Raw genomic sequence first — 10,551 nt, 5'->3', positions numbered from 1 at the left:
GGCAAACATCATCAAGCTCAAGACAAGATCAAACCAAGTAAGCAATCAAGAAGCCCATAACCAAATGCATCAAGTAAACAAATATGAACAAATAACATGTCAACGAGAAATGAATCAAAGCATACATCATGTCATGTATCAAAGGAAGAATGCAAGATTAATTCAGAAAATAATCTTTCCAAACATGTATAGAAAGATCAATCATAAGTAAATAAGACAAACCAAAGCAAGAACAATCATGTGAGTCGAGAGAAATGAGTCAAGGTATCAAAGATATGGCATGGCAAGCATCAAGACATATCAAGTGTAAAACATCAAAGCTAAATGATGGAATTATCAAAGTGTGAATCAAGTAACATATCATAAACCATACATGATAAAGTCAAGACTAAACATCAACTGCACAAGGTAAAGCATGTATCATCTAAAACATGATAAAGCTAAGTCTAAAACCTAAGGAAAATCAATCATGTATCCAATCAAGAATGGAAAAGTAAGCATGTGGGCATATTATAAACAAACATCAATCAAGGAATGGTAAAAGAAAATGATACAAGTCCATAAAGGAGGCAAGAGTTATCAACTCAAGGTATCATGGTATGAATCAAGAAGAAAGTATCAAGCATCTAAGACAACATCACAAAAATAACAAAGCATGAACATACATCAGAAACAATGATAAGAGATCATGAATGAACGAAACAATAAACACAAGTGTGGTAAACCTAAGTTAAGTATCATAAGCAATATCTCAAAGACATCATAACATGACAAAGCAACAAAGGAAACATAGAATGAAATTGGGGTTTACACAATTAGGGTTTCAAATGAATTCATCAAATGTTTATGGTTCATGGTAAGGTGTTAAGAAAAAACATCCAAGCATCATTAATCATACATCCCAAGTATCATCATCACATCAATAAGATTGATCAATCACTAGAAAAACATGGCATCAAGATTAACATCAAAGAAGGACATGGAATTAGGGTTTTTTCAAGTACATGTACAAATCAAAAGTGAACAAGTATTTCATGAATCAAGCTTTCAAATTATTATCAAGAAAAAAAATCAAGGCATGAGACTAAGGCAAACAATAAATCATGGTGTTGTTCAATAAAAAAAGACTTAAAATAAATAAATATTTTTGTATTTTTAATATATTGAGATAAAATAACATGCTTAAAAGAAATTAAATAAAACTAATAAAATAAAAAATAATCATACATATTTTTGATACTTTTTATGTGTAAAAAATAAAGTCAATAAAAAAACAAAATAACTTAAACAAAAAATTAAACATAAAAATAAATATAAAAATAAAATAAATAAAACAAAGGGGGGTGATAGGCTGAGGTAGAGGTGTGTGGACAGAAAATGCTTCAGACCCAGAGTCATGGAGGCGTAACAGAAAATAGGATCAAACAAAAAAAAAGGGAAAAGAAAATAACACAAAACAGGTTTGGGACGAGGGGTATTCGAACCCTAACTCATTTCCTTGCAAACATACACCCTAACCAATATGCCATGATGGCCAATTCGTTAATCACTTAGCTATCAATAAAAATAAAATAAACAAACGAATTAAAAAAATTAAGCAGGACAGTATTGTTCATCTTCTTCATCGTTATAACAACAACAAAACTCAATAATGACACAATTCTAACTTTCTCATTTGTGCATCAAAAATAAAAAGTAAATGTCATTTTGCTTGAAATTTCATGAGGATTTCAAATATGTAATTAACTTAAATTAAATCTCAATCATTAATTATAATTTTTCAGATTAAAGTCTACCCCCTAAAAATTCAAATTTAAATTAAATTGTAACCACCAATCATTAGTTGGTCCAGTGGTGATTGACGCTGGACTTGGTAGGGAGAACCACAGTTCGATTCTCCGCAACTGCGATCAGGAGGGGGCTGGAACCACTTGATGCCAAAACTGATCCCCGAACCGAACTAAACCGATGGTGATAAACCAAAAAAATAAATAAATTGTAACCAAGCACAATCACAATCCAAATGCACAGGGATTTTACTCCTTACATTAAAGTTAACATAACCATGTCAAGAAATGATTAAAATGATGCACGTATGAGGGAGTTCTAAGTTGATGCACGTATGAGGGAGTTCTAAGTTGCAATAATCTTGTCTAACAAAGAGAGTTTGTTTCTCCTTTTCAAGAACTTTCAAAGATGGAAAACAATGTGGTTAGCTTCCTTGAACCTCCAAGAGTATATTGGTATGCTTGGTTTGCTCTGAAACTTGCTGAATCACGCTGACCAAGTGAAAAATGTGAGAATTGGATGGCTCGGTTTGGTGATTACCGATGCAATATAATGCTTACAATAATCTCTATGGTGTGTATGGATGGTGATTGAGTGAAAAAATTGTAAGGAGAGAAGGCTTGGAAATTCAAAGATAAGGATTTTTGAAGTGAAAGTGAGCTTCAGTTGTGGTTTTTTTTTAGAAATCAAGTGTCTTTGTGATCTGAGTTGAATTTACCTTTTATAGAGGTTGCATTTAGGCATGGGAGAAGTCTTGGAAGCAAGCATTGATAGTTTTTCATTGGTGCAATTCAAACAAAAGTGGCACAAACATGCTTCATGGCTTACGTTTGGATGAACACAAATGGGCATGGATTCTTGGTTTGGTTTAGGGTGGAGTGTTTCTGATGTAGAGATGGAGTATGATCAAATGAATTTTCAGGTTTATAAGGCTCAAGAATGTAAAGCAAGATTTTGAAGATTCTGGAAAAAAATGCTTTGTTCACTTTAATCCATTTATGGCAAAAGGTTTGGACAAGGCATGGATGCTTTGTGTAATGAGATGTTTTAAGCATTCTAAATATAAGAACTTATGAGTATTAGAGGTTCACTTCAGAGGTTCTATGGATCATGAGGCCAATCTCACGTTTGGACATGAAAAGTGATGTACAATTTTGACTTAAAAATCTTTCTTACCGTGGTCACTTTGTCCCATCATAAATTCATGCTCAAGCATCATAATTTTTTTCCCTTGGTATCAATGAAAAGGTGGCATGATGCCCTACAACTTTGATGTTGAACACCTGAAGAGAATCAACTTGCATCATGGAGAAATCTGGCCATCAAAATTGAATGTTGAGACTGAAAAACACTTAGAAAAATTTCTAAGTGTTTTGGCCATTTTCACAACTTTGAGATCTCGTCTTACCCTGTTATTATTAGAAAATGAGAAATGTTTTTGAATCCAAACTCTTCACCATGATGTAGTATCATATGAAATCTTGAATTGTAGCCATTGAGCATCAAAATGGATGCTTGAGAAGGAAGTTATAACCTTGAAAAGTTGACTGCTTGGACATGATTTTTGAGACTTTGAAAAATGCTAAGTGTTTTGACAATTTCACCGTTTGACATCTCATCTTACCCTGTTACTATAAGACAATGAGAAATGCTTTTGAATCCAAACTCTTTTATAGGGACCAAAAACAAAAGTTGATAATTTTATAGGGACCAAAAACATATTTAAACTAAAGTTGATAATTTTATAGGGACCAAAAACATATTTAAACTAAAGTTGATAATTTTATAGGGACCAAAAACATATTTAACCCTTTATTCTTCTTCTAAAAATTTTCTTACTCTATTTGACCTACTAATTTTGTGCTTGATGCTATTTATTTTAGTTTCAATTGTTCTTTGTTTTTATATTATTTCTAGTAGAGTATTAGTTGTCTTTTTTCTATATTTGTGTCAAAAAAATGTCCTCTAAAGATAAATTAGAAATATTAATTAATAATATATTTAAAAAAATAAAAATAATAACATGTCATTTTATATTTGTATAATTAATCTTAAATGTATTTTTCAACATAAATTTTTTATTTGAATTTTTTTTAGCGTGTCTTAGAACACAAGTTAATATTACCCTGTAAAACTTTTAATTAGAGGCAAATGTTTTAGTCTGTCTAATAAAAAATATGTCACTTTATACTTGCATAAAATTCAAAAAGATAGATAATTTTGTATTATTATAAAAAAATTACAAATTAGGTATTTAAAAATATCATCCATCAAAATGTTATTGAAAAAACTAAAAATAATTAAAAAGAGAAAATAATAAATTACTAATGACATAGTAGAAAAATCATGTAATATTATTTTTTATTGATATTATAAAATTAGATAATATTAAACATATATTGTAGTACCGATAAAGGTGACTACAAAATGATCTTCACACTATTTCTTCACTCATTTGTAACATCATATACACTATTCTTAAGAAATGTGGTTGAGCGTAATTCAACCCTATAAAACCAGTTTATAAGGTGAGGATTGTCCCCAGTTATAAACACATGCTCAAGTCATATATTGTCCGATGTGAAACTCTTAGCACACTCGCTCACGCCCAGGACTAGACAACTTGAGCATGAAAATAAATGGTGGGTGACCCGATAGCGAGAATCATAATACCTATCGGATCTTAAACCAGACTCTGGTACCATGTTAAGAAATGTGGTGGGGCCTTATTCAACCCTAGAAATCCATATTATACGGTGAATAATATTTTTTTAAATAAAATAATAATATATTTTTAAAAAAAAATTTAAAAAAATTTTATTTTATAACACCAATATATGGTTGTGTCATTAACCAACTTCATAATTAACCACAAAAATGTACGTTATCAACCAACTATCTTACTTATAATTTATTAATCAATTTCACTACTTTATTAACCAATAAAATACATGCTATTAACCATACTTGACACTAATTTATAAATATATTAACGAACTTTTATACTTCATTAATCAATTTTATTTTAATATTTAATATATTTTATGTTTGAAAATTAATTAACTAGTTTATGAATAATATTAATCAATTTTATACATAGTATTAACCAAACTTAATTTATCACGTAAGATTATCTTTTTAAGTGAGAATATATATTAACCAAACTTTTAATTGTATTAACCAAGTTATAACACTCAATTAAAAAACTTGTATTTCTAAGTTAAGACACTAATAACCAAACTATAAACTATATTAACCAACTTATAACACTCAATTAACCCACTTTTATTTTCAAGTTAAGACTACTTTTTATTGCCAGGATATCTATTAACCAAACTACAAACTGTATTAACTAAATTTTTACACCCTATTAACCAAAGTTGTTTTGGAGAGAGAAAAAAATATAAAGAAAATGTCAAAATTGTGTATGTCACTTTTCACGTGAAAAGTGACATACGGTGTAGTGTAGGAATTGAATGTCAAAATATCATTTCTAAAAAAAATACTATAAAAGCATGCATTGCATCTTGTAGTATCAGTTGTATTACATTATCAAGTTGGCACATTAACACTTTTTTTATACTCCACGTCATCTTCTCTCTTCCACCTAATTATTTAACACTCATTCAACTTTTATTCACGAAAATAATTTTGTTTAATAAAATTCAAGACTCTATCCTACTACTTTTATTTCATATTCTTATTTTCTTTTATGTTTTAGAGAGAAAAAATCGATTTTTTTCTGTATTCAAATCAAATAAACCAAGTCTCTATTATAGAAAAAAATGATAAATTTTTTTATAATAAATTTTAGTAAAAAAAAAATCAATTTACCATGGAATAATTGAAAAAAAAAAGAATTTTAGAGAAAATAAAAATAAATTAATTAATTAATTTACTATGAAATAATTGACCCCAAATAATAAAAATAAAAATCTAAAAAATCACAGCAGCCAATAAGATTTTACCAAGTGTTTTAGGTGGCCCCTACACTCTCTTTTTCAATACCAATTAATCCACTTCACTTCAACCCTCCATTCAACAACCTCATTACAACCATTCAACTATTTAATAATTTTTTGAACAACCTCATTATAAATGGTCTTAACAGCTTGTGTTACATAGCACCATCAATCTCTAGTTGAAACTTAAGACCATGGAATCAATCTCAAAAATTGGAGGTGGAGGATCATTCATGGAACATTTCATTTTACAACCCAACCATGCACCTAATCTTCCTTTGAACTCACTTACATTTTCAATCAAAGACATGTAACACTTTCTTTTTAAGCAAATTCATCTTTCCAAAAACTGCTTAATTATACAAGAATTGAAAGTAATTTTAATTAGAGTTTGAATTTGAAACAGGTATGATGTGAAAGGACGTGTGTCTAGTTTTGGAAATCCTGATTGGGCAAAGACTCATCTAGCTGCTACTTGCACTGCTCCAACTATTTTGAACTTATTAGAAGCTGGTGCCACTTGTGTTGGTAAAAATATCATGGATGAAATGGCTTACAGGTTTAAATCAAAATTTACATATTTTTCACTCCAAATTTATATATATAACATTACTTCGAGCGTAAGTTATAGTCCAAACATAGATGATACACTGAGATGCGAGTTTAAATCTGCGATATTTCTGTTAACACGGCATATATAACTTCTATTGAAAGAGAAAAAGTTATGTTATCATTGGTATTAATTCTTAAAACTATATATGTACTCTATCTTGGCAGTATAATGGGAGAGAATATACATTATGGCACACCGAAAAATGTGAATGCTCCAGATAGGGTTCCTGGAGGATCTTCAAGTGGATCTGCTGTTGCTGTTGCTTCAGAGCTTGTGGATTTCTCTATGGGAACAGATTGCATAGGAAGTAGCAGAGTTCCAGCATCCTATTGCGGTGTTTTCGGTATCCGTCCTTCACACAGTCTTGTCTCATCATCAGGAGTTATTCCTATGGCACAGAGTTTGGATACCGTAGGTAAAACTCTAAATAATTCACCATTTTCATATCTATTGTACAATTGATTTCTTGTTATAAACTATAATTTTCACATAATTTCTATATGTAGGATGGTTTGCAAGGGATCCAAAGATTTTGAACAAAGTTGGAAGTGTACTTCTGAAATTTCCGGAAATACATCATGTGAAACCTGCTCAAATAATTATTGCTGATGATTGTTTTGAGCTTTCAAGCATTCCATACAAAGCTCTTACATCACTCATCATCAAAGCAGTTGAGAAGTTATATGGAGGTGAAAAAATTACTATTTTTATCAATTGTAATAAGTGCGTTTTTTTATTCATTTCATGTTTTTTTTGTTGTATCCAAAATTTGTAGGTAGTGTTCTAAAGCATCAAAACATTGGCAGTTATGTGAATGATGCAGTTCCAAGCTTGGAAAGTTTTAGCGTGTACAACATTCCACCAATAGTCGCACTGTCAAGTTCCATGCAATATCTTGAAAGGTGTAACTTAACATTCAAACCGGATACTTTACTGTTGACTTTAATGTACAATCGGTTGCAGACAGTTAACAATCTGCGACCAAGTGCACTGTAAAGTTAGCGGTAGAATATATGTGTTCATTAATTTTCTAGTTGTTCTTGTATATACTTTATATCAAAACTTAATTTCTTAATTTGTTAACTATAATTGAATATTGTAGGTATGAGTTCAAGAAAAACCACGGTGAATGGGTTACTGCTGTGAACCCTAAACTAGGACCTGGAATTTCTGACAGTGTATATGAAGCTCTAAGGATAAGTGGAAAAAAAATTGATACTTGTTATTCTGTGTTTAAAGAATCTCGTGATGCTATTACTAATCTTCTCGGAGTAAGTATTTCTTTTTTAGCCGATAACAGATAAGTTAGTTAGTTGCGAATAAATTAACAGATTGAATTTATAATGTCTAATAAAATTGTGTGTAAAAATTTCAGGATTCAAGTGTTATTATGATGCCAACGGTTTCAGGTCCGCCGCCAAAACTCAAAACAAATATATCACAATTGAAGAATTTTCTCTCAAGGGCTTTTAGCTTGCAGTCCATTGCTGGAACATCTGGATGCTGCCAGGTAGATTACTTTTATGTATATATACCCTCCGTTCTATATTATAAGAAAAATTACCTTTTCAAATTTATTGAATAATTAATATATTTGGACTATATATAGTCCAGATACATTAATTATTTAATGAATCTGAAAAGTTTATTTTTGCTTATAATATAAGACGGAGAAAGTATGTTTTTTTTTTTGAAATATTCAGCAGAATTTGATTTCTGGTTATTTTTTGAAACTTTTTTTCTTGTAGGTGAGTATACCAATTGGGAAGTATAATGATGTTCCTATATCAATCTCATTGTTGGCTAGTCATGGAGCAGATGGATTCTTGCTTAGTCTTGTTGACAAACTTTATGAAGTTATGCAAGGGGAAGAAGTAGTAAACTAAGCATAAGTCATTTTATATGATTAAATAAAGTAGAAACTTTCATTCTTCAATCAGAAATGAAAGAGGAGCTGAATAAATGTGCTTTGTATTTGTGTTTCAAGTATGTTGTGATTTAGTTTTTAGTTGAGTAAGTGTGATTTGTGATGGTATCATCAATGTGTTTTATGTGTGAGAATAATTTGTTAATGGAAACATTAATTAATTAATTAATTGTTAAGTTAAGTATTTTATTTTTATGTGTTTAATAATGAGTGTGTTACTTTAATAAACTAAAAAGAGGGAAGCACAAAGGTATAATAACCATTCTATCATGTCTTGAGTAGTTCCATCTTTGTACTGCATTTGGCCTTATTCAAAAACATGAAAAAGAGGTGGTCCCAATCTGACCTTGTCAAAAATTATTTTTGTTCCAACATGAAAAAGAGATGATCCCAATCTGGCCTTATTCAAAAATTATTTTGATTTCTTAAATTTCAAAGACTCTAGAAGATATCATAACATAATGCCAACCAAAGAACCTGTTGATTGAAAAATATTATAGAATATAACTTTAGGTTATATCTGGGAGTTTGAAGGGGAGCAGAAGGAAAGACTTCCGAAAATAAATTTTTTAAAAAATATAGAAAAATATTTTATGTTTTTTGAAAAAAATGCTTTTGTATACTATGATAAAAGAATGTATATCATTACTATATTTTTGATTTTCCGAATACTATAACAACATAAAAGATATTTTTAAAAAGGGAAATGCTAATCAGTGCCCTCAGGAAAATGATTAAGACTTTAAAAATAGTAAATTTATGTCGGTAATCTGCGTATTTAATGTCTCAAAAATTGAAAATTTGGAATGCTTAACCATTGCCCTGAGGGCACTGGTTAGCAAGACCCTTTAAAAAATTTATGTAAGCCTTCTAAAACTCTCCAAAACCCTCATTTAATATAAATTTTGAGTTCCCCAAATTTTTTGGTGTTATGAATAAAACCAAATCCTCTAAAACCCTCCCAACCAGGGCCGGCCCTATGCTGTGCATGTGCAGAAAACTACAGAACAGGGCTCCAATAATTATAATTAAATATATTATTGATTAATTCATAAATATAATTTTTATGTGTGTTTTTTAATTATTATAATTGTGTTTATATTTTATATTTTATATTTGGGTCCATTTTTAAAATTAGAACGGGGCCTCTGCGTTGTTTGGGTCTGCCCTGCTCCCAACTAAAATCATTCAATTCTTTTCATCCCATATCCTTCTATTTTTTCAAAACCCTCCCCTCCCTTCTCCTCCAACTCCCAAACATAAATCACATTGAAGGTGTAAAAAAATAAGAAAACTGATATGGTAAATGCAGTTTCATATAAATGTGTTTAGTACTCTTATGATAGTACACTTGATTCTTAGTCAAGTATATGTGACTTTGATTATCACAAAACATTTGGTTACATGTTGTCGTGGCTTCAAACTCTTTGTCATTTCTCTCTCCAGGTTGCTTCAAATCTGTCATTGTTATGTTTATCATAATTCAGTCCTTCATGCATCAGAAGTTCCTTTAAAAAATTTAAGGATCCATTTAATTGCCTCCCAATGTAGTCTTATTGGCTTTGTAATACACATGCTTACAAGGATCACAACATAGGCCAATCATACTTAATACATATAACCGTGGACATGAAATTATCAACATTTGAGTAGGGAACTTTCTCCATGTAAGCTTGTTTCTTAGTTATCTTGGGTGAGTGTTTGTGAGGGCTTGAAATATTGAGAAATAGGAGTTCTTAGTTATTTTGCTAAATGGATATTGAATCTTTTCAACACCTTCTATGAATAGTACTTTGAGAAATGAAAAGTGAATATCCTAACCCATCTCTTAGGATTTGCATTTCCAACATCCTAATAGTTGTGCTTTTATTTGCTGTGCAGGTTAAAGCATTACGAAATTTTAATGGTGACAATTAGGGGTTGAATAATTCAGGTCAATTGGTCAATTAATAGGGGCCTACGGTTTAACCTACACAGATCAGATTTTTTTTAAGTAGAAAAAGACCTGAGTTTTTTTATAAGCCTATTTAGATAAATAGACTAGGCCACAGGCCATACAAAAAGTCTTATAAGTCTATCAAATCGGCCTATCTTAATAAATATGAATGAATTTATTGTTTTTTATATTGTATTTTATACTTTATATTAAAATACAAAAATGAAACTTAGTTATCTTGAAGTACTTATGAAAATAAGTTGAAAGGAATTCTAAGAATAATATTATAAGGTGTTTTCATAAGTTCTCTCAAACAAATTATCTC

At 30.1% G+C, this 10,551-nt stretch overlaps 1 protein-coding gene across 1 annotated transcript; it reads left to right on the top strand.

Moving 5' to 3' along the window:
* The first annotated feature begins 5,843 nt into the window (after positions 1–5,843).
* Positions 5,844–8,455, top strand: LOC131630368 (amidase 1-like). Its single transcript, XM_058901155.1, has 8 exons — positions 5,844–6,060; positions 6,157–6,309; positions 6,528–6,778; positions 6,870–7,052; positions 7,139–7,265; positions 7,466–7,634; positions 7,739–7,873; positions 8,112–8,455. Exons 1-8 carry the CDS (start codon positions 5,945–5,947, stop codon positions 8,247–8,249), a joined length of 1,272 nt encoding a protein of 423 aa, XP_058757138.1. The 5' UTR covers positions 5,844–5,944; the 3' UTR covers positions 8,250–8,455.
* Positions 8,456–10,551: the final 2,096 nt, after the last annotated feature.

The sequence above is a fragment of the Vicia villosa genome, unplaced genomic scaffold (genome assembly GCF_029867415.1).
Source record: "Vicia villosa cultivar HV-30 ecotype Madison, WI unplaced genomic scaffold, Vvil1.0 ctg.000673F_1_1, whole genome shotgun sequence".
In the NCBI taxonomy this organism is placed as follows: domain Eukaryota; kingdom Viridiplantae; phylum Streptophyta; class Magnoliopsida; order Fabales; family Fabaceae; genus Vicia; species Vicia villosa.
This window is presented reverse-complemented; position numbering and strand designations above follow the sequence as displayed.

What these genes read in the sequence shown, in the direction of transcription:
- LOC131630368 (XM_058901155.1), top strand. Translation starts at nt 5,945, where the DNA reads ATGGAATCAATCTCAAAAATTGGAGGTGGAGGATCATTCATGGAACAT. An exon ending in ACAGAGTTTGGATACCGTAG is followed by an intron (nt 6,779 to 6,869) that starts GTAAAACTCTAA and finishes TTCTATATGTAG; the next exon opens with GATGGTTTGCAAGGGATCCA. An exon ending in AGTTGAGAAGTTATATGGAG is followed by an intron (nt 7,053 to 7,138) that starts GTGAAAAAATTA and finishes CAAAATTTGTAG; the next exon opens with GTAGTGTTCTAAAGCATCAA.